This window comes from Elgaria multicarinata, chromosome 17, assembly GCF_023053635.1.
Source record: "Elgaria multicarinata webbii isolate HBS135686 ecotype San Diego chromosome 17, rElgMul1.1.pri, whole genome shotgun sequence".
In the NCBI taxonomy this organism is placed as follows: domain Eukaryota; kingdom Metazoa; phylum Chordata; class Lepidosauria; order Squamata; family Anguidae; genus Elgaria; species Elgaria multicarinata.
Window position 1 is genome coordinate 6,275,326 of NC_086187.1, and position 23,871 is coordinate 6,299,196.

The 23,871-nt window shown below is 46.2% G+C and overlaps 3 protein-coding genes across 4 annotated transcripts in view; 2 read left to right on the top strand and 1 right to left on the bottom strand.

Moving 5' to 3' along the window:
* Nucleotides 1–6,245, bottom strand: part of CHTF18 (chromosome transmission fidelity factor 18) — a 48,318-nt gene extending 42,073 nt beyond the window's left edge. Inside the window, exons 1-4 of the mRNA XM_063143556.1 lie at nt 6,030–6,245; nt 3,011–3,295; nt 1,951–2,095; nt 134–326 (exon numbers count right to left, since the gene is read on the bottom strand). Coding sequence (XP_062999626.1) covers nt 134–326; nt 1,951–2,095; nt 3,011–3,295; nt 6,030–6,120 — 714 coding nt within the window. The 5' untranslated portion in view covers nt 6,121–6,245. The remainder of the gene's footprint in view (nt 1–133; nt 327–1,950; nt 2,096–3,010; nt 3,296–6,029) is intronic.
* The window catches only part of LOC134410259 (uncharacterized), a 365,840-nt gene that overhangs the window by 98,831 nt on the left and 243,138 nt on the right, over nt 1–23,871 (top strand). The gene's annotated exons all lie outside the window — the stretch shown is intronic.
* Nucleotides 10,511–21,419, top strand: RPUSD1 (RNA pseudouridine synthase domain containing 1). 2 transcript variants are annotated; one of them, XM_063143030.1, is made up of 6 exons: nt 10,511–10,752; nt 11,970–12,093; nt 14,331–14,433; nt 16,682–16,783; nt 19,687–19,838; nt 20,981–21,419. In XM_063143030.1, exons 1-6 carry the CDS (start codon nt 10,571–10,573, stop codon nt 21,050–21,052), a joined length of 735 nt encoding a protein of 244 aa, XP_062999100.1. In that variant the 5' UTR covers nt 10,511–10,570; the 3' UTR covers nt 21,053–21,419. The 2 variants fall into 2 exon arrangements, with proteins under 2 accessions (XP_062999100.1, XP_062999099.1); XM_063143029.1 differs by lacking the exon at nt 20,981–21,419 and having other exon boundaries at nt 19,687–20,851.

A 23,871-nucleotide genomic window follows, 5' to 3' on the forward strand; every position in this document is an offset into this window, starting at 1 on the left:
ACGTACCAGGTCTGTGTTGCCGACTCATCAGGAGGGCAGGATGTCACCTGCTTTCCCCCACCCGAGGCGGCTCAGTGAAACAGAGGGGGCGTGGCGAGCTTTCATGGAGCTCAGCCCGTGGTCCAACTGGTACCTGCATCGCCATCCCATCTTCCTTCACCACCATAAAGACGCGGGTGCCGTTGGTAGAGGTCACGTTGATGTAGTCCTCCAGGACAGGGGGGCGCCTCAGAACCTTCTTCGAGTCCCTCTCCTCCGGCGGTGTAACGTGCAAGGGGAGCATGCCGCTCACGCCCACGTCGCCTGCGCCCTTGAGCCTTGGAGTCCTTCACCAGAGAGCCCAGGAAAGAAGACAGCCGTCAACAGGATTAACAACACTCCTCGGAAAAGCATGCTTTGACAACGGAACAGATTTTGGCGAAAGATACTGACGTCCCCGCAAGCCACAGATAACTTTGACGGACTTAATTGCAACATCGCTTTACTTCAACCCCCCGTTATTCAGGACCACCCCCAACGTCTCCACTGGACGCATGTATTGTGCGCTGCGTGTCTCCCTGGCATTATCCTGATTCCCTCCTGGACTAGGTTAAAAGGAGTTGCTCCCTGCATCTATCAAAGAATGCAAAGGTGCTGTGGCACGACCTAGCTACCTGACCCAGTACCTCTGAATCGGCCAAGCCAGAGACCCGGAGGGAAATTTGGTCCAATCCTAAAGCATCCCCACCTCCTAGACTGGTCAACCAGGTCAAGCGCTACTCGAGGGCACCTTTTGTTTGCAGTAAAATCCTGCTTCTACTCAACTACTGTTCCCTTTGTTTTGACTCATCCTGGGTCCAGTCTCTAAATCATGAAGTGACTTGCTCCTTTTTTTGCAACCCCCATCAGTGCCGTGGGGTTTGGGCAGCACTTGTTCATGCTTTCACCCTAGACATCCCTCACTCACCCTTGTGGGTCTCAGCCCTGGGAATAATCCAGGATCTGATGGGCTTTTTTGACTTCTTCCTAAGAGCCACCCCCAACTTGGACTACAACTCCCATCATCCCCAGCCACCCTGGCCTAATACAGTTCTTAGAACAATTCTCCACTCTGCCCCGATGCCTCACTTTCCAAACACAAAGTCCCTTGAACCATCTATTGAGCCATCCGGATGCCACATTTGCCTAGAGAAAGATCCGTTTCTCTTGCATACCCGGAGAGACAGCTTTGCCCACTGGTAACGCGCTCCACGGAGTCAAGAGCCAGGTTCCATGAACTGTAGCAAGGTAAGCTCCACCTGCAAGGCCCTGTAGGCACCCAGCGCCCCTGCGGGTGAATTGCCTTGTCCGAGTTCAAAGGAAGTGATTCAGAAAAAAGCGCAGAGAAGCAGCTCCTGAAGTTCTTGAGCTGAACACCCCATTGCTGAGTCTTACTGGGAATTCCAAGGAGAAGCCCCATTTTGAGGTTTTCTGCCCCAGCCCTACTTTTAACCAAATGGTGGTGGCTCTGGGGACCCTAGTAATGGCCAAGACTCCATTTAGCTTCCCCATCATCACAGCGAAGACTAAACAATCAAGGCCATTCGTTTGGCTGTTCCCTGTTCGTCTCGTCTTCAAGAGTTCCTAAGCGGGGCTCACGCCACGTTTCAATTTGGAACTAAGGCGGAGAAACCCGAGGGTAGTATAATGTGCCCACAGTATTTTTCTAGCTTTTGACAGCCAACTAGGAAATGAAGTTCTACTGGTTCTGCTGGTTCTCCTTCCCCTGAAGTCAGGTCGACACATCTACACATCTCCTGTCTTCCTAAATCTATCCATTTCCCCCATCTCAGCCCACTAGTGGCATTTTCCCCCATGCAGCACAAAAAGTTTTTAATTTTCAGACTGCCATGAATGCGTGAGCGATTCTTTTCGTTTGAGAAGCAGCAATTCTTCACTAACGTTCCCCTTCCTTCCCGTCAGAGAGCTGACCTTGAATCCTGTGGCGCGGAAGAGGCCCTTGGAGAAAGGGTTTTCCTATCCACCTGCGGGGAGGCTTCAAAGGTAGCATCCTCCTCTATCCCAAAGTCTAGCTTCTTCACGGCTTCAAGCCGCCGACGCCGCTTTGCCTTCGGAGCTGTCATAACCAGGGGCAGGGAGGAAAGCAAGTAAGAAACAGCTCTTACAACAATTCGGTTCCTTCAAAGGATGAAAAACGTGGTAGCTGGTAAACGTCCTGCCTCCAAGGACCCCTTTTAGCCGTTCTCTCTGAAAGGGTCAACCTGCATCTGGGCGCTTTCACTTCTGACTGCGAGGGGCTCCATGACGGAGGGGCTTCTTCATACATACATACACACACACACACACTCTGCATATAGGAAACAAGCATGTCAGGAGATTTCTAATGCAGCCTTCACTGCGATATGCTCAATTTCTCTCAGCTTCTTATTTTTCCAGCCTTCAGTTTAAATCCATCCCATTTCCACCCCACTTAGAATTTTTTTAAAAAGGCCACATGGAAATTCACATGGATTTCTGTATGCATTTCTCCCAACAGAAGCACATCCGTACACTATATATACCCATTTTTGTATTTTGTTGGTTTGGAGAATTGCATCCAAAAATCCGGAGAAGTGCAAATACTGACGGGGAACTGTGTCCCGCTTCTCCTGTTGATTTCAGGCGTGCGAATATGGTACATTTGCATCAATATGCAAACTGCCTGTCCCTATGGAGGAGCATTCAGACATGTGCGCCTGCATTTGCAGTGTTAAAAGCCCAGGCACCCGTTGAGAACTTCCGTGAGGATTCCACCTTTCACACTGACTAATTTCTGACTGATCTTGGGTCAGTCATCTTCTTTCAGCCCAACCTACCTCACAGAGTTGTTGTGAGGATAAAATGAGGGACTCGGGAACCATGCATGTTGCCTTGAGCTTCTTGAAGGAAAGGCAGGATATAAAATGTAATGAACAATAGAACCCCCCCCCCCCCGGTCTAAACCATCACTGCTTCAATGAAAAAGCTGCAACGCGGGGACTGAAAAACATACTCTGAGCAGTATCATTCTTCTGGATAAGCAGCTGTGGAGGGTCTTCTGCAGCCTCTGTGAGCGTCGAGAGGCATTCTGGCTCCTCGCTGTTCAGAGTAGCACGGTCCACAGCTTCCGGCTCAGCCTCAGTGAGGACAGGACCTTGAGAGCCCTTTCCCAGGCCTGGGCCACAACCTACAGCAGTGGAGTCCTTAACCAAATCCCCAGCTGAGAGAGCCTCTTCAAACGTCCGCTTTCTGCTTCGGAACTCAGAGACTTTATGGGACGCTGCCCGAGGTGGTTCTCCTACAAGTAATAAGGAATAAAATAACCCCATTCTTATTTGTTGATATAGGGGAAAGAAACCTCTTTTGGCTTGGGTAGGCAAAGCAAGCCATAAACTTCAGCCAGCCTGCAAGAGCAAGCCCCGGCCTACTACAGCTGTTACTTATTTATGTAGTTTAGGGATGGCTGACTTGGGAGTCTGTGGGATAAATCCAGACCACAAAGAAATTTCACCTGGCCCCATCGAAGTTTCATCATGCTGAAGAGAGTGCTTGCAGTTTCACTCATAAAGGACAAGAACATCTTATTTATTTTACTCTGGTCATCCAGATAGGTTTGCTATTGTTGCTGTTTTTATCATTTTTAATACCGCACCAGGTTTTATTATGTATTTTATTGTTGTATGGCACCTACCATGAACGGCAGCCAAGACATATCGTATTTCTTTGATTGTAAGACGCCATCGATTGTAAGACGCACACTAATTTCAGTACCACCAACAGAAAAAAAAAACCCCTAAGACACACCCACGATTCTAAGATGCACCCCATTTTTAGAGATGTTTATAAGGGGGGGGAAAGTGTGTCTTAGAATCGAAGAAATAGGGTATTGTAAATGAGTAAAGAATGTTGTTCTCAAAGGGTATGGGTGGAGGAATTCCACAGTTCAATATTGACTCTCTGGCATCAAGTTGGAGAGCTTGTGTTTGAAAACTGCAAAGCCCTTATGAAAAGTTTGTGCTATTATGGAGTCTGACCACCCATGAGAGGCTAAACTGTGTCTCTAAATTGCAGCTTCCTGAAGAATCACTGTTTTGGGAACAGAGTGATGCCCAGCCCTCCTCAACAAGGTACACTTACCTGGGAATAAGTCCCACTGAAGTCAATAGGGTTTATGGCACAGTAGACACACACAGGACTGCACTATTAATCTGCAACATGTGATGTAGTTATCACATTTGTTTTCACAAGAACCTTGCAAGATAAGCCCACCAGTCAATTTTATACACGGGGAACTGAGATTTAGAGACAGTGATTTGCTCAAAGACAACAAACATGATGTCTGCGACAAACATGGGACATTTATCCAGTTACAAAATCTGACTGTCTAGCAGGCCGCTAGATCACACTAGAACTTTCACACCTGGTGATGAGAGTCCTTGTCCCAAATGAGTTCAAGGAGGCTCTTGGCCACCAAGTGAACAGAATGCTGGATTAGACGGACCTTGGTCAGATCCAGCACAGCTCTTCTCATGTTTGATGGATGCACATATATCTGATGTCACATCCATCCTAGTTATAAACAAATAAAAAAATGGCACGTGTGTAAGAATATAAGGCACCTCTTTTAAATTCAATGAACGAATTATGTAATGCCCCATGGTGTTGAGTGGGCCTTATTCCCACATGTGGGTGAACATGCATACCCTCGCCAGTTAAAATCTTGCCTTTGGGATGAATTCACTGGGATAGGTCAGACTCTGTTGCTTGCTATGTCGAATTTCATTTTGTAAGCTCCTTGGGGCAGAAACGACCTCTTGTGCTTTGTAAAATAGCATGCCAGCTGATGGGGCTATTTCAGTCTTCCCCAACCTGGTGCCCTCCAGATGTGTTGCACTGCAACTCCCATCATCCGCCGCTAGGAGGGCCATTCAGGCTGGGGGAGGCTGTGCCAACCTTAGACTCAGTCCTCCTCCCTTTCTGCATTATGCAGATAATTCTAGGTATCATACAAGTCTGTTATAAGATGTTCAAAATACTGTAACAGACTTAAGGCTGCAATCCTTTGCACGCTTACAAGGAAGTAAGTCCCACTGACCTCAATGGGGTTTACTTCTGAATAGACACACAAAAAATGGAAGAGAAGTCTGAGGAGGCTGGAGAAAGGTTTATTGTACAAAACCCTTTCTACAGCATCCTGGGAGCAATCTTGGATGCTCACACGCCTTGCACCTTTGGCCAAGACACATGTAAGTTTAGAACATCAGAAGTGCCCTGAGGATGGATCAGACCAAGGGTCCATCTAGTCCAGCACTCTGTCCCCACAGTGGCCCACCAGCCATGGTCAGGGATGAACAAGCAGGACAGGGTGCAACAGCACCCTCCCACCCATGTTCCCCAGCAACTGGTGTACACGGGCTTACTGCCTCAAATACTGGAGATAGCACACAACCATCAGGGCTAGTAGCCATGGATAGCCTTCTTCTCCAGGAATTTATCCATTTAAAGCCATCCAAATTGGTGGCCATCACTACATCTTTTGGTAGCGAGTTCCATAATTTAACTATGCGCTGTGTGAAGAAGTCCTTCCTTGTATTTGTCCTGAATCTCCCACCAGATCCATGGTTTCATAACTCATTTTAAGAACATCAGAAGTGCCCTGATGCCGGATCAGACCAAGGGTCCATCTAGTCCAGCGCTCTGTTCACACAATGGCCAGGGACCAACAAGGCAGGACATGGTGCAACAGCACCCTCCCACCCATGTTCCCCAGCAACTGGTGCACACAGTCTTACTGCCTCGAATACTGGAGGTAGCACACAACCACCAGGGCTGGTGCTAAATAAACAGCACGTTTTATTATAACAGCGATTTCGAATATAAAACCTCCAAAGAACCCCTCCGCTTTCCATTTACGCAGGCTGGGTAAATGGAGCAGGAGGGGCGTGAGCCTTCAAAACATGCAACACGCCCGCTCCTACATCTCCCCCTCCCAGGCCCTGCCTCGGTCGCTCAAAGGAAGCATCGTCCCCCACCTTCCAGCTCAGCCAACGCCTCCAGCTCGTCTGCAAACTGCTCCTCAAATTCATCTTCAATGCCATACAGCTCGTGAGGCTCTTCTTCCATATAAGCAACCTCCGCTCTCCTTTGCGAGGGGGGGGAAACAGGAGCGCTCAGCGCCGGAGGTGCTTTGCTATTGGATGCATGCAACAAAACCTTAAAAGCCGGACACACGCGCGCACGCTTTGCAATTGCACGCCCTTTGCAATTGCAGCAATGCTTGCACACGTCCCAGCCAGCCTTTTGCAAACCCGCAGCGCGCGCGCTCAGGCGGGGAGGCGGCGCGCGCAGCGTTCCAGTTCCGGGTGAACGTTCCATGCCCGGCGCCCGAGGGAAGCGCTGATTGGCTGTCCGTTGGCCCGGCGGCACGCGCTCGGCTGTTGCTCGGCCCGGGCCCGGGGAGGCTGGCTGCAATGTAGCGCCGCCGCGCGCCTTTGCACGGCGCAAGGCTGCAGGTCGGTCCACGCTCGGTGCATTCCTTGCAAGGGATGCAAGGGAGGGGGAGGAAGGCCAGGGCTGGAGCATGTGCATGCATACAATGCCTGGCAAGGGCGCTGGGTATTTCGATTTTGCAAGCCTCCGGGCGGACCCGATGCAAAAAAAGAGGGCGTGGAGTTGGTTGCATGCGTTTGTGCGCCATTACTTATGCAAAGGAGTAAGGGACACTCCCTCCCCACCCAGCCCCCGCATGTCAACTCGTTTGTTGCTGGCAGGGTGCGTGATGTCTTTCCTCGCTGGGCACCCCGGAGGAGAGGTCAAACCGAGAGGTTCTTAATTAGGGTGACCATATGAAAAGGAGGACGGGGCTCCTGTATCTTTAACAGTTGCATAGAAAAGGGAATTTCAGCAGGTGTCACATTTGTATATATGGGGAACCTGGTGAAATTCCCTCTTCATCACAACAGTTAAAGCTGCAGGAGCTATACGTGAGTGACCAGATTCAAAAGAGGGCAGGGCACCTGCAGCTTTAACTGCTGCGATAAAAAGGAAATTTCCCCACATTCCCCATATATACAAATGGCACCTGCTGAAATTCCCTTTTCAATACAAAGACACAGGAGCCCTGTCCTTTTCATATGGTCACCCTATTCTTAATGTAATTGACCACCGACCTCCTTCTGAGCAGGGATCTCCTTTGCAAAGGGGGTGGGGGTCCTAGGATAAGGCACTTGACTAAGAAAAAAGAAAACGTGGGAGGCAAGTTCTGGGGCCTAGGTGACAGGTGTTCTCTCTCTGCTCGTCTGTAAGTTGCAACCAAGCCCAGAATAGGAGGAAACAAAGCGCTATGAGGAGAGACTGATAGGACTGGGCATGTTTAGCCTGGAGAAGAGAAGATTGAGGGGAGACATGAGAGCACTCTTCAAAGAATTGTAAACCGCCCAGAGAGCTTCGGCTATGGGGTGGTATATAAATTTAATAAATAAATATTTGAAAGGTGGTTGCACAGAGGAGGGCCAGGATCTCTTCTCGATCCTCCCAGAGTGCTGGACAAGGAATAACGGGCTCAAGTTACAGGAAGCCTGATTCCAGCTGAACATCAGGAAAAACTTCCTGCCTGTTAGAGCAGTACGGCAATGGAACTAGTTACCTAGGGAGGTACTGGGCTCTCCCATACTAGAGGCCTTCAAGAGGAAGTTGGACAGCCATCTGTCAGGGATGCTTTAAAGTGGAGTCCTGCACTGAGCAGGGGGTTGGACTCGATGGCCTAGGTCATGGGTTCCGTTGTAGTACTGCTCTAACAGTCAGGAGGTTTTTTCCTGATGTCTAGTCGGAATCTGGCTTCCTGTCACTTAAGCCCATTATTCTGAGGCCTGCACTCTGGGATGACCGAGAAGAGATCCCAGCCCTTCTCTGTGTGTCCACACTGACAAGTCAACTGTCTGCTCTCTTTGGATGCAAACTGACAAAAAGGGCAGGAAAGATATTTTCATGACCACCAATTTTGATGTCTTTCAAAGGGGGTTGGATAAATCCCTGGGGGAAGAAGGCTGTCAATGGCTATAAATCCTGATGGCTATGTGCTATCTCCAGTATCCACAGCAGTAAACCTATATACACCAGTTGCTGGGGAACATGGGTGGGAGGGTGCTGTTGCACCATGTCCTGCTTTAATAAATAAAAATAATAATAACAGCTGGTTGGCCACTGTGGGGACAGAGTGCTGGCCTAGAGGGAACCTCGGTCCGTTCCAGCATGGCACGTCTTACGTTCTCAAGTTCTTTCTTAAAAAATTTGCCAGAGCTCAGCACGGGCAGTAATGCTGCTCAGCTTCAACTCAGCTGATTAATTATGTGGGAGAATCCAGGGTCATCTGGGGAAGAGGAACAGTGAGAGATTCAGGTCAGGCAAAAGGACGTCCTTCTCCACCCAGCATATAATTAAACTCTGGAATTCGCTACCCCAAGATTTATTTGATTTACCGTATTTCTTCAATTGTAAGATGCCATCGATTGTAAGATGCACACAAATTTCAGTAGCACCAACAGAAATAAAAACCCTAAGAAACACCCGAGATTCTAAGACGCACCCCATTTTTAGAGATGTTTATATGGGAAAAAAGTGTGTCTTAGAATCGAAGAAATAGGGTATTTATTTACAATATTTATATATCTAAAATAGATTCCAGAGTGGTGAGTGAATGCCACTAACGTAGACACATTGATGGAGGATAAAGGCTATCAGGCTATATGCTACCTCCAGTGTTAGAGACAGTTGCTGGGGAACATGGGTATGAGGATCATGTCCGCCTTCTGGGTTTCCCACAAGCAGTTGGTTGGGCCACTGCGAGAGCAGAATGCTGTGTTAGAGAGAGGCTTTTTGTCTGACCCAACACAACTCTTGTGTTCTTACCACATTTATCTGGGAAGTAAACCCCTTTGAACAGAGTGGGATTTACTTCTGAGTAAATATGCACAGCGTATGGGTGATAAAGATAACTGACAATTATTTGTGACACTTGGTATTTATATATAGCACTTCTAAGTGTTCAAAATGGCTTCATCTACATTATCTATACAACAATCTTGTTAGGTCAACTGCTAAAATTATACCCATATAACAATTGTGGAGGGACGGAACAATGAGGCTGAGCAAGACTGACTTGCTTAAGGCCACCTACTGAATTTAGGGCAGAGCTGAGATTTAAACAAGGGACTTAATGATTTATAGCTTAGGGCGCAATCGTGTGCATGTTTACTCAGAAACAAGTGCTTCAACTCCCAGCATTCCCAAGCCAGCTGGGGAATTCTGGGAGTTGTAGCACTTGTTTCTTTCTAAACATGCATACAGTTGTACCCTTAGCATTTTAGGGTACAATCCTATGTATATTTAGTCGGGAAGAAAGCCCCACAATTCCCAGCATGTCTGGAGGGATGCTGCAAATTGTAGGACTCCCCCCCCCCCCCCACTAGGGTGACCATAGGAAAAGGAGGACAGGGCTCCTGTATCTTTAACAGTTGCATAGAAAAGGGAATTTCAGCAGGTGTCATTTGGAACCTGGAGAAATTCCCTCTTCATCACAACAGTTAAAGTTAGGGTGACCATATGAAAAGGAGGACAGGGTTCTTGTATCTTTAACAGTTGCATAGAAAAGTGAATTTCAGCAGGTGTCATTTGTATGCATGTCACACCTGGTGAAATTTCCTCTTCATCACAACAGTTAAAGCTGCAGGAGCTATACTGCAGCTATACTGTGACCAGATTTAAAAGAGGGCAGGGCACCTGCAGCTTTAACTGTTGTGATGAAGAGGGAATTTCACAGGTTCTCCATATATACAAATGACATCTGCTGAAATTCCCTTTTCAATGCAACTGTTAAAGATACAGCAGCCCTGTCCTCCTTTTCATATGGTCACCCTAGTTAAAGTGCAGGAGCTATACTACAGTGACCAGATTTAAAAGAGGGTAGGGCACCTGCAGCTTTAACTGTTGACACCTGCTGAAATTCCCTTTTCAGTACAACTGTTAAAGATACAGGAGCCCTGTCCTCCTTTTCATATGGCCACCCTACCCCCACCCCGAAACAAGCTCAGGGTTGCTTCTCAGTCATTTTAATCTTATATCAACTTCTACTGCATGCTTTTACCCTGGTTGTGCTTTTTATACTGTATTTTGTATTTGTGTTTTTAGATTGTTGGTTGTTTTATTATGTTCTTCATGGTTTTAATTTTTGTGAACCGCCCAGAGAGCTTCGGCTATAGGGCGGTATAAAAATGTAATAAATAAAATAAATAAATAAATAAATTGTGCTAGAGTGGCTTTCACTTAAATGCACCTGAAACTTGTTTGTCTGAATCTGACTGAATCTGAACTAGGCTTTCGTTCTGGAACCTGTTTTCAGCCTGGAGTCCTAGAATGTATGAAATAATTGAGTACCAATGAGCCTGTGCAGAGTTGCCTTGCAGTTCTCACTGAAGAATCCTAACCAGCCTCTCAAAACACTTCTGGCATTAGCCAGAAAGCCCTTTCATTTTAGAAACAAGGAATCGCGCGTCCCCTTCTCCAAGGGTCCGTTGCTATGGAGCCTGTGAGTATCGATAACCTGTCCATTCTGTACCAAAGCACGGACTTCATTGTGGTCAACAAGCACTGGGACGTCCGCATCGACAGCAAGATGTGGTATGAGAAACTTACCCTGCAGAGCCAGCTGAAATACCGATTTCCTGAGCTTGCTGACCCAGATACCTACTATGGCTTCCGGTGAGTGGGTTTGGGGAGAGGGTCTCTCCCTGTGTACGGGGAATTCTTAGAACACTTATCTAGCTCAGCTGTGAAAGGCACATGCACACACCTGCACACGCATTTACAAAACGGGATTTATAATGTGCTTACAACTTTCCCCAACCGATGGCTATGCTAGCTGAGAGTGATGGGAGTTGTAGTCCAAGACATCTGAAGAACAGCAGGTTGGGAGAACAGAACCAACATCCGACTGCTACGTAGCTTGCTTTATATTGTTTTGTTGCTGTTGATTTTGTTACAGCTGCTGGCTTTTCCCCCTTCTGCTTTGGCTACGTGTTTTAATTTTTACTGTATTGTTGGTTGTGTTTATGAAATATTTTCGTGAATGGTGCTTGTCAAGGCTCCTTCTGTGCCCTTGACCCCTTGAACAAACTCTTTAAAGATCTCTTACCTCCCTAGGAGTCCTACCTTCCTTCTTTTCACCTTCTCCTTCTCAGTAGCATAGGGTTTAAGCTATAGATGTGGGGTGATTGGCACACCAGACACTTTAGGTTTACTAATATATTAAAGGAGCAAATTACAATTAAAGATATTTAGTCGGTAGAGCTGATTGATACGAAAGGCATTGTAGGGAAATAAAATTTGAAAAAAGCAAGTTCTTTTACCCTATCTGTATTTACTTTTTCAGGCTGTTTCTTTCTGCTCTTATGCTCTGGTCTTTCCTGGCTCTTTCTCATGCAGGCTTTCTCTTATCTTTTTATACCCTCTTCCTCCAAAACAGAAAGCACTATTTCAGCCTTGAAGAAATGAATCTTAACTGGAGAAATGAAACTGCTTCTCTCAGGGATATCCCCTCCCAATAGAAAAGCCGTAGGCTTTTAAGGGCCAGACTTTTTCACTTGGCCTCTGTAAGCCTCAAATCTACAGTGGTATAGAAATATTTTAATATATAAACATACTAAACAGGTGATGAACTCTGGGCAGCAAGTCATGGGTTAAACTACACCCCCACACACACAGTTTAAGGCCTTAGCTAGACCTAAGGTTTATCCCGGGGTCGTCCCTGCCTGCTCCCGGGATATCCTGTGTGTCATTTACATGAACAGGGATGACTCCGGGACGATCCTGGGATAAACCTTAGGTCTAGCTAAGTCCTAACTGAACTATTCTGGCCTCCAGTATTGAGAGGGGGTACTTGTGAAAGCCCTCACAGCCGACATCTTTTCATCTTCTAGGTTTTGCCACCAGCTGGATTTCTCCACCAGTGGGGCTCTTTGCGTGGCGCTCAACAAAGCAGCTGCTGGTAGTGCGTACAAATGTTTCAAGGAGCGGCTGGTAACCAAGGCCTACTTAGCACTGGTAAGACGCTGCAAGATCTTTTAGGTTTGTTTCTAGCCGTTCATCGGTTTAAAGACTGCGATGCGTTCTGGATTTCACAGTTTAAGAACGATGTAGAATGGAAAACAAGTCCTATAAGTCAAGAAAAGCTGAGTGAACTGGATATGTTCAGTGGATATATGTCCTGTGAAGGACAGCTTTAAATACTTGAGCAGTTGCCACAGGTCTCATAGGCTAAGGGTGCAATCCTACGTGTGCTTAGACCAGCCTTTCTCAACCTGGGGCGCTCCAGATGTGTTGGACTACAACTCCCAGAATGCCCCAGCCAGCTCTGGCTGGGGCATTCTGGGAGATGCAGTCCAACACATCTGGAGTGCCCCAGGTTGAGAAAGGCTGGCTTAGACAGAAAAACATGTCCTACAACTCCCAGGATGCCCCAGGCAGCTATACTGGCTGGGGCCTGCTGGGAGTTGTAGGACATTTTTAATGGTAAGTGTAAGAGCAGTTGATTTATTTATTTATTTTCATTTTTATGCCGCCCACTAGCCGAAGCTCTCTGGGCGGTTCACACAAATTAAAACCATTCAAAATATAAAAACAGTATAGAAACATGATATAAATTACAATATAAAAACACAACCAGGATAAAAGCAGCAGTGCAGAAATACAGTTTTAAAAAACAAATTTAAAACAGCACAAGTCTCTCTCCCATTCTTCATTCTGTGCTTCCAAGAAGTTCAACGTGACATATATGCCTTCCCCCACCCCATTGCCCCATTTTTTTTAGAGAGGGCCTGGGAGACTGAAAAGGTTTCCATGGCAAGCTTTTTTTCAATCCACAAAGAAGTGCCTTCTTCTTTTGCTACTGGTTCCAGCCGAAGGAACAGATGCCTTTCAAAATGGACCCCATAGCCAGCATAGCGGAAGGAAGCAGATGTCGCCTGGCGTTCAGATTGTATCTTGATTCCTTTCGCGTGTCCCACTGCCATGTGAGATAACCCAGCCATTTGTAGAGTGGGAGCCTGGTAAACCCCTTGTGACTTATGCCTCACTTCTTTAAAAGGGGGGAAAAAAAAAGTATTAAGTAGAAACAAAGGACAAATTGGCAGGAAATGATGCCATTTTTGCAATTGGTCCGTGCAAGGAGAGAACCTCTGTGTTTTTCTAATTGTGAAAAACATTTTACTTACGTGATGTCTCATTCATGTTTCATATATGCATTGTTACAGCCCTTTGAAGGCCTAATAAGAAAGGCTGAAACACGTTGGGCTTTTCATCAATAAAATCATATTCAGCATCCTGAGACCATTTTCTCGCTTAGTGTTCACCTTGGACTCTCCCCTGCCTTGCACCTTTGACTTTTTGATGCAGCCTTCTCTGAGCCGAATTATAGAGTGCTGAATTAGAACTCCTATTATCCCCAGCCACAACTGGGTATGATGGAAGTTGTAGTCCAGCATCTCTGGAGAGTGCCAGGCTGGCAAAGGCTATTCTGATGCACCCCTCAGTGTCTGTGCTATATCAGCTTGCCAAATCTGTTTCCTGGTCACATTCAACGTCTGGTGTTCTTGCACAAGATGGCCGCAAGATGGAAGAGCCACACCGCAGAGCGCAGGCAGACACGTGATCCCTGCGGCCCAACCCTCCCTCTCCCTTCCCATTAGATAGACTGTGCCCCTCATCCAAAAGCCTGAGTGGAATTCTGAACACACAAAATTAGGACAGTCCTGTATAAAATTGCTCGCGTCTCTTATTTAAACAGCCTTCCTTGATAGTGGCAGACCAAGGGCAGGGAAGAGGTTCTGTGGATGCGGAATCATTCCAGGAAGCAGACCTGATCTGCTGCAGATGAAATCCTCCCAGGCCAAAGCACAAAGCGGATTATGTATTTCCCAGCTTCTGTGGATGGGAAGAGATTAACACGGGCTGGTCACAGGGCAGCTACACTGATCCGCAGCCTGAAATAAAAAGCTTATTTGCTGAGCGCTCGAATCTTTGAAAGAAGGTGATTTGCCTTCCTGTCCTGCTTCAATTCCCCCGAAACCTTGAGTCTAGAGAAACTTGCTGTAGGGAAAGGGGACCAGGTGAAGAGAGTCCAAAGATGCAGAAATCCCTACCAGATTGTCTATCTGTACAGTAATTCTGTAGACATATGCACAGAATGCTGATTGTGCCCATTTTACAGTTGGGAAAACTGAGGCTGGTGTTTCATATTGCACTGCAGGGCACTGCTACAAAATGTATCCTCTGCTTGGCAGGTGAGGGGCCACGTTCAGGAGGCGAAGATCACAATCCACTACGCAATTGGGAAGAATACGACGGAGGGCCTCACCCACATGATGTGCATTGAAGGGACAGAGGGTAGGCTGCCGTGACCTTCTGGGTCTCTTTGCTTCTGTAGCCCTTCATGCATTGTATCATGCAATGCAACATATACGTTATGATGGGAGAAGGGACAGGGCTTTCTCTGTGGTGGCATCCCGACTGTGGAATGCCCTCCCCTTGGAGGCCCGATTGGCGCCAACATTGATTTCATTTCGACGCCAAGTAAAAACATGGCTTTTTAACAAAGCCTTTGATGGTTAAACTCACTGGCACATTGTTTTAACTGTTTTAACTGCTTTTATTGCTTTTAAATTATATATTGTTTTAACTTGGATCATGGTTTAACTTGTTTTTAACTGTGTATATTTATTGTTTTATACTGTATGTTTTTATCTGTACGTCGCCCTGAGATCTTAGTGATATAGGGTGAGATATAAATATTTTAAATAAATAAATAAATTGTCCAAAACTTCAGTTCGCTGCTAAACCAGGGATCCCGGCGCTGCAAATCCGCCTTGAGTGGAAGAAATTATGTGTACTGCACACGTTCTGAAAACGGCCTCTGCTTTTAATAGATTCATCCAATGTCATTCATTAGATCGAAATTGCAGGTAGCTGCGTTGGCCCCTTATAAAAAGATTTCAGGTTGCACAAGGGCTCCTGCGACAGAGAAACCGTGGCTATTCTGTCTTTGCAAATCAGAACACATAAGGCAAAGACTGGAAGTGAAGAAGCAAGCCGCTGGGTAACCACATTGGCTTTGTTAACAGAAGGACCACTTTGCTTCTCCTCCTGCCTTAGGAGGGACTGTGTGTTCCAGTGGGCTACGTTGTGCACGCAGAACATCCACAGTTCAGATCCTGCTATCCCCAGACAGGGCTGGGAAAAACTGCCTTGGAGAATCTCTGCTTGTGAGTGTAGACAGTGAGTTGACTCCATAGAAGCAGCTTCTCATGTTCCACATCCAAATTAATGCTGGCTTTTATATTTGCAAAGGGAGAACCCTCCTTCTCCATCCTCAGTAGTCCTTGATGCAGCCCGAAATCTGTTTTGCACTTAGCGCCATCTAAGATCGTTAAACCTGTGCAACACCACTCGTGCTCCGTGTTGTCACAGTCTCATCCTAACCAGGATGAGCCCACAGGAGAACAGAGAAAAGAGGCTGAGTAGTGGCCCCGAGCAGCCAGGCAGAGCAAGGGTCTAACAGGCATCGTCAGTATAGCAAGAGCAGTCAGAAATAGGTCCTTCAGGACCCTGGACAAGACCCAGGGAAACGGCACCTTGTTTTGACATGGTCTGGGTACTAGCTGAGTCCTTCCCCAACTTAGTGCCCTCCAGATGTGTTGGATTGCAATTCCCATCATTCCCAGCCAGCATGGTATGATGCTGCCGGGTGAGGGTGAGCACAAACTGGAGACTTTCTGGCATGCCCCCCCCCCCCCCGGTTAAGCGGTTTGTTCTAACTTGGCCTCGGTTGCATTAAATAAACCGCCATATCTCAGCTGCAACCCACATCTGTATTCTGTAACATTTGCCTACCTTACTGGACTGTTGTAAGGGATACTTCCTGTTATACATACCTCATATTTGTGTGGGTGCAGGACCCACAGAGTTCAATGAGACTTATTCCCTATGCAGCCCGCTTGCATTAGCTGCTTATATGTTTCCGAGCCCAATTCAAGGTGCTGGTTTTAACCTATAAAGCCCTACATGGCTTGGGACCCCAATACCTGATGGAACGCCTCTCCCGACATGAACCTACCCATACACTGCGCTCAACATCTAAGGTCCTACTCCGAGTGCCTACTGCGAGGGAAGCTTGGAGGGTGGCAACAAGGGATAGGGCCTTTTCGGTGGTGGCTCCCCAATTATGGAATGATCTCCCTGATGAGGCTTGCCTGGCGCCAACGCTGTTATCTTTCAGGCGCCAGGTCAAGACTTTTCTCCCAGGCATTTAACAGCATTTAACAACGCTAAGTTTGTTTTCTAATGGACCCCAGAACTTGTTTTAAATAGATACTGTTGTTTTTATGTTTCTGATGGTTTTTAAAAATTTTGTATACTTTTTAAATGTTTACTGTTTTTAACTTTTGTAAACCGCCCAGAGAGCTTCGGCTATGGGGCGGTATATAAATGTAACAAATAAATAAATAAATATGAATAAAGTAAGTACTTAGCCTTGGTGGGTTATATGAGAAATGATTTGTGCGCTTAGGGAAAATGCTAGATAAATATTACATATTATTATGAATAATAATAATTCCCATTTTTTAAAAAAACACAGGTTGTGAAAACCCCAAACCTTGCCAATCGGAGCTAATGGTACTTGAACATGGGCTCTATAGCGGCAACCCGGTGACTAAAGTGCTCCTGCAACCACTTACAGGTAAAGCTCTATTTCTCCTCTGTCATTAAATTAGGACCGGAACGGCCGACACCTTTCCTAGAGTGCAAAATATCTGTCCATTTCCCTGGCTGTCAGCCATTAGTTCACTTCTTGACCTGTCTGCACAACAGGGTTGTTGTTTGATGATTTTATAAAAGACACTTAAAAATCGACAACTCTCAAGTGTACGTCTTTTTTTAAAAAAAATACAAGTGTGGAAGATGTAGCTTGTGACAGAGAAAAAGTAGATCTTCATTGTCTTTGGATCAGTCTCCGTCTGATGGTTTTTTAAAAAATGTTTCATATCTTTATGTGAATGGTTTTATACTTTATATGATGTATTTTAGCCGTTTTTAATTTTTGTGACCTGCCCAAAAGCTGGCTATGGGGATGGTATAGAAATATAAGAAATGAAATGAAATCTGCTTTGCATACAGAAAGTGCCAGGTCCAGGCCTTTTCATCTCCAGGTGGGGCTGGGAAAAAAACCCTGGTCCAAACTCTTGGAGAACTGCTGCCAATCAGTCCAGTAGACAAAGCTGTACTAACTAAACTGAACTGATCTCTTCTCGATCATCTCAGAGTGCAGGACATGGAATAATGGGCTCAAGTTACAGGATGTCCGTCTGGACATCAGGAAAAACCCAGAGGTCCTTTTCTTCTGCCTCTCCCAGTTTGTGGAATGGCTTGTCGGGAGAGATTCGTCAACTTAACAGTCTTCCAGAATTTAAGAAAGCCATAAAGACTGATCTCTTCCAGCAGACCTACCCATTTGAATTTTAAGATGCCTTTTTAATGGTGTGCTGCTTTTAATGATGCACTGGTTTTAAACGTTTGAATTAGTTGTATGTATTTTATGGTGTTTTCATTTGTGTTGTACCCCGCCTCGATCCAGAGGGAGAGGCGGGTAACAAATTATTATTATTAGAGCAGTACGACAATGGAACCAATTGCCTAGGGAGGTTGTGGGCTCTCCCACACTAGAGGCCTTCAAGGGGCAGCTGGACAGCCATCTGTCGGGGATGCTTTAGGGTGGATTCCTGCACTGAGCAGGGGGTTGGACTCGATGGCCTTGTAGGCCCGTTCCACCTCTACTATTCTATGATCCTATGAAGGCAACTGTGGCGTCACCAGCCTCTGTGACGTCTGTTATTAATCCTCTCCTTCGCTGCCACCACCCTATTCTTTATCTTCTAAAAGAATGAGGGAATCCTAAACCTTTGTGTGTGAGTGTGCGTGTGTACTGTCGAAGTAATGCATATGACTGAGCAGACGTGGTTGATAAAACAAAATAAGAATGAAGTTTATCATATAGGAAAAGATTTTAAAAGACACTTTAAGATTATTCTACTTTAGCCACATATATCTACCTCCCTCAACCTCCCTCCAAATCCTATAATCCCCCTTTCCTGAAACAAGCCTCTACTAAACCCTACTCACTCCTACCCTCACTAACTCCCTAACCCTGACTGACCCTCTCTAGCTGCCCCAAAACCTCCTTAACTGTGTCTCTCTCTCCATTCCAATCAACGAACCAATCAGACGACACCATTCACATTCCTCACCATTCTAACTCCTCCTGTCCCACTTACTTACCATTTCCTGAAAATGAAAGAATTGACCACAGCAAATCCAAACCTGAACCAAACACTTAAACATACACATATAAACAATAACATATAAAATACCATTTTGTCACAGCAACTTTCTGTGTTCCTAACGAACATGCGTAAAGTGCTTGTCGGTGCTGCACCATCACTGAAAATGATTTAAGTGTCTTGCACTGGCAGCTCCAGGCCAGAAATACACCAAGCAGGATATAACACTTTGAAAACACTTTGAAAACGGCATATGGAATGTGTCCTGGGCCCAAACAGTTGCCTAAACTGTTTATAAAGCGTTATAAAGGAGTAGCGTAGATCTTGCTAGACCTAAGGTTTATCCCAAGATCATCCCGGGGTCATCCCTCTTCATGTAAATCATAGAATCATAGAATCATAGAATAGCAGAGTTGGAAGGGGCCTACAAGGCCATCGAGTCCAACCCCCTGCTCAATGCAGGAATCCACCCTAAAGCATCCCTGAAAGATGGTTGTCCAGCTGCCTGTTGAATGCCTCAAGTGTGGGAGAGCCCACAACCTCCCTAGGTAGCTGATTCCACCGTCGCACTGCTCTAACAGTCAGGAAGTTTTTCCTGATGTCCAGCCGGAATCTGGCTTCCTTTAACTTGAGCCCGTTATTCCGTGTCCGGCACTCTGGGAGGATCGAGAAGAGATCCTGGCCCTCCTCTGTGTAACAACCTTTTAAGTATTTGAAGAGTGCTATCATGTCTCCCCTCAATCTTCTCTTCTCCAGGCTAAACATGCCCAGTTCTTTCAGTCTCTCTTCATAGGGCTTTGTTTCTAGACCTCTGATCATCCTGGTTGCCCTCCTCTGAACACGCTCCAGCTTGTCTGCGTCCTTCTTGAATTGTGGAGCCCAGAACTGGACGCAATATCTAGATGAGGCCTAACCAGGGCCGAATAGAGAGGAATAGAGAGAAATGACACACAGGGGATCCTGGGAGCAGGCAGGGACGACCCCGGGATAAACCTTAGGTCTAGCTAAGGCCCCAGTCTCTCTCTGGAACAAGATCTTATTTTTATTTATTTATTTATTTATTGCATTTTTATACCGCCCAATAGCTGAAGCTCCCTGGGCGGTTCACAAAAATTAAAACCATTCAAAGTATAAAACTAATAGTATAAAAACACGATATACAATACAATATAAAAGCACAATCAGGATAAAATCAGCAGCAGTGCAGAAATACAAATTTAAAACAGCAAAGTTAAAATTGAATTTATAGACCGTTAAAAGGCTGAGAGAGTAAAAAGGTCTTGTTGTGCCTCCTGTTCCTCCCCAGGGAGAACCCACCAGCTGCGAGTCCATTGCAGTGCCATCGGTCACCCGGTCGTGGGAGACTTTACCTACAGCTTCAAGAAGGACAGCGGGCCTTATCGGATGATGCTTCACGCCTACTACTTGCGCATCCCGACCGGTAAGGAGCTGATCGAGGTCAGCGCCCCGGACCCTTTCGTCCCCGCCTTGGACAGCAATTGGGCCCCTCAGCACGCCACGCACCAGCTGGACCAGCTGATCCAAGAACTGAAAGATAAGAGCATCCGGGCTGCAGAGGAAGAAAGCCACGAGGACATGCCGGAAAGCTCCGGTCCTGAGATACCCCATGAGGCCAAGAGCCCCGAGACGGAGGAGCAGCAGGCAGCGTGTGAGCAGTGGCTGGCTGACTGGGCCTTGGAATGAGGCGCTGTGGCCTTGCTAGATTGAAAACAAAACCTGTTCCTTTTTCCCAATGTGTCTCCTGACAGACCCTTCTCCAAATGCCCCCGAGAGCCAGTGCCAACACCTGTCTTGTTTTTACTCTCAACACTCCTCAGAGATGTCCCCGTGAGGGTCGCAATCCCAGACTGGAATTCGTTGCTCTAGGCCGGACGGCCTTTTTAAAGCCGTGCCCTCTCGCTGGCACATTTTAGCCGCTAGGTGTCAAAGTACCGGAGCCTGTCGGTGGGGCTTGAGCCTTGATATGGGTGCAGTTGGCGACTGTCTGGCTTGTAAACTCTGTGCCTCTGCCGCCTCAGGACAGCGGCAAGAAAATGGGGTCACTTGGCCCGCTAAAGCCTCTCTCCTTATCCATGGAGGATTCACTCCCCTTTGCCACCTTTTCTCCTTGTTTGGGAGATGTGACATGTTGGACGAACGATGCCCGAGACGCATCCTGCATCCACCCCTCAGTCACCAAAGTGAAAAAATGAATGGAACAAAGGAGCTAGGAAGATCTCTCCTTTTTCACTCTAGGGATCATTTTCCCAGCTCTTTTCCTGGCTGACCTTTGCCCTCACTTGCTTTTTGTAAGCACTTTTGTAGGGCCGTTTTAGGGGGTGGAAACCCAGCTTTTATCAGTCCTGCAATCTCCCGCAGATCATAATAATCATATTTTAAAAAACAAAAACATTCTGCAGCAGATAATATTAATGCCCTAGAAAAATACCACCTTTCATTTCATCTTCCTATGACTTACTCATTGTTATTATTATTTATTTCATTTCTATACTGTCCAGTAGCTGAAGCTCTCTGTCACAAAAATGCGAGATAATACATAATATAAAATCTCTAAAATACAAAATTTCAAACAGTGACAGGCGGTGTTACTGCCAGTGTTGGTGCCAGACCCCTCAGTGGGGAGAGCATTCCGTAATCGGGGCCACCGCTGAAAAGGCCTTCTCCCTTTGTTGTCACATTCTGAGTCTCCAACGGAGGAGGCATTCAGAGGAAGACCCTCTGATGTTGATTGTAGTGTCCACGTAGGTTCAGGTCGGGAGAAGCACTCCACCAGGTATTGCAATCCTGAGTGGTGTAAGGCTTCATAGGTTAAAACCAGAGACCCCCTCAGCATCACAAGACATAATTTCACAGAAACGCTGGCCCTGTTTTTTGGCCTCATCTATTTATTTTTACGTAGGGGAGGTATCTAGTCCTCGTCATTAGAAGAGAGGCTTGAAAATGTGCCTTACAGGGGGGTGGTCCTGGGATTGCCTGAGGGGCTTCTGCACTGCATGCAGGTCCTGGCTTTTGCAGTATCTTTCCAGCCCTCACAATAGCTGCTTCCTTGTGAAACCTCCTGAACCTTTGCCAAAAATAGAGAAACGTTGCACCCACACGTACGGTATGCCATGAATATTTATGCAAATATGTCTTGCAAGTAGGATTTGTGCGCTAATCACTGAATTTTTAGATTGTGTTGTGCATATTTTTAAAAACAAACCATTGTCTGTGGTGGTCAGTACCTTAGATTTGATGTTGGGGCACAGAACAATTCTTGTCACTGGAGGGCACTGTTCACATTGTAAATGGTTCCTGTTCTGTGACTGTAATCCTTCAGTGCACATTGGCTTGATAGTAAATCTCCCTGAAATAATGGGTCAGGATCCCATCGAACTGTAGCCCAAAGAGACCTCTTCAGATTCCACTGAAAGCTCCACTTTCATGAAAGGCCTGAGGAACCTGCCTCAAACCAAAGGTGGCCTGGGGAGGCATCACCAGAGTCCCCCAAGAATCCCTTTGACCCAGTCCTGAACCCTGCCTCATTCCCCAGTTCTCTTCCCTTGTTCCCGGGTCTCCAGAGCAAACGCAGCAGCGGACCCAGGCGTGGGTCATGGACATTTTTTGAAGCGCGCAAAGGACTCTGTGTCTTCAGCAGTATCTCAGAAGGAGGAAAGCACAAGGAAATCCCAATGAAAAAGGAAGACTTGCACAGCTGATGCGGATGAAGGAACTGTCAGGTTGAAAGCTGCAATTTCATACTGCCGTCTTTTTAAAATTTCCATTTTTAAAGTTGTCTTCTTTTTCTGGTAGAGTCCTTTGCCTTTTGCATGGGGAGCAGAAACTCAACCAGTGACGCACCCTCCCACTATCACTGAATCCCCCATACCAGGAAAAGCGTTGCCTGTTGAATTTCTGCTGCTGTTTAGGGCATAGGAGTGCTGCCGTAAAAAAAGAGAATGATGAATCTTGAACATACAGCCTTCATATGGCTTAATCCCATACTCTGTGCAGAAAGAAGAAAAACTACTTCGATTAACGTTTGCTTCAGAGAAGACGTTTCTGAAAAAAGCTGTCTAGGGCTGTTGCACGTTCTGGATTGCTTTCTCTGTTCTTCCTTTTTTTTTGCGATTTTGGCCTTTAAATTTCTGACATGTTGAGATTCACCGATAGAAGATGTGATGGCTTTAAAAGGGGTTTAGACAAATTCATGGAGGACAAGTCATCAGTGGCTGTGAGTCATGATACTGATATGGAAACTCCAGGTTTTAGGGGCATTATATCTCCCAGTACCACTTCTTGGGGAGCGACTCTCACCTTTATGCCCTGGATGTGGCCTTTGTTGGCTTCTTTGGGAAACCGGACGCCTGACTAGATGGATCTTAGGTTTGACCCGGAAGGGCTCTTCTTCGTAACGAAGAGGAGCTTGATTAGAACGGGTTGCCTCCAATGGAATGGATTTCCCCTCCCTCTGCAGCCCCAGAGCCTCCAGAGCAGATTTGGAAGGTGCACAGAAGGCTGCAGAGGGGAAGGAAAGATAGGGAAAGGCCTGTTGGGTAAGTGGAAGTCACATTGGCTCCAAGCTGAAGTTGACTCCAAGCTGTTGTTAAAACAATTGGCTATTTAGGGGAAGCTGTATTGTACATCAAATCCGAACGGTCCAAAGATGGATAATTCAAAGGTTCAAAGTGTTTTGGGATGGTTTTTAGATGATCAATTTTTTTTAAAAAAAAACCCAAATATGCAGAGAAATCTTCCATAAGCTTCTTGCACTAAATATTTATACTGAATCACGTTCCTTTGTATGTCCATCTGTTCCTTCTTGCCTCATCTAGAATACCTTAAACTGAAGCTTTCTATATTTCTAATTCTGCCCTTGTGGAAAAAAGATGGTCCTATCCGTAATCGCAAGTGATTCCTGGATCTCACGGGAAATGAGCAGAAATCTCCCAAAGTTATTCTCAGGATACATTCCGTGAAATTGTCTGTTCATTTGCCATTGCCATGTCAGCACTGGTTTCCCGCCTGCCACTACAGAACCATTGATCCCCCCCCCCCATATTTTTTAAAATTTAACAAAACCTACCTATTTGCCCATGTATTTTATAACAAGCTTTAGTGGGGTACATTGGAGAGGAGTTAGTTACATATATATACAGCCCTTAATCACTGGGAGAAAGCTGTGATTTTCTTGAGCATATGGGCAAATCCTGCAGAAAATGCTTTGTGTATACTTTGTGTTTATTTATCACTGTTGTTTGGATTTCTCTTAGGGCTCATCTACACCAAGCAGGATACTATGAAAGTGGTATGAAATTGGTATGTAAGAGGCAGGAACCACACTACTGCTTTATAGCAGGATTGAAGTGGACTGACAACTGTCGGGGCCCTTTGAACCATACCATATACTGCTTTCATACCACTTTCATAGTGCTATATCCTGCTTGGTGTAGGTGTGTCGATGGGCCCCAACAGTTGTCAGTGTACTTCA

Excerpts from the sequence above, each read along its gene's own strand:
- RPUSD1 (XM_063143029.1), top strand. The coding sequence starts at position 10,571 with ATGGAGCCTGTGAGTATCGATAACCTGTCCATTCTGTACCAAAGCACG. Across the intron at positions 14,434-16,681 it reads GTGCATTGAAGGGACAGAGG|GTTGTGAAAACCCCAAACCT; the intron begins GTAGGCTGCCGT and ends AAAAAAACACAG. Across the intron at positions 16,784-19,686 it reads GCTCCTGCAACCACTTACAG|GGAGAACCCACCAGCTGCGA; the intron begins GTAAAGCTCTAT and ends GTTCCTCCCCAG.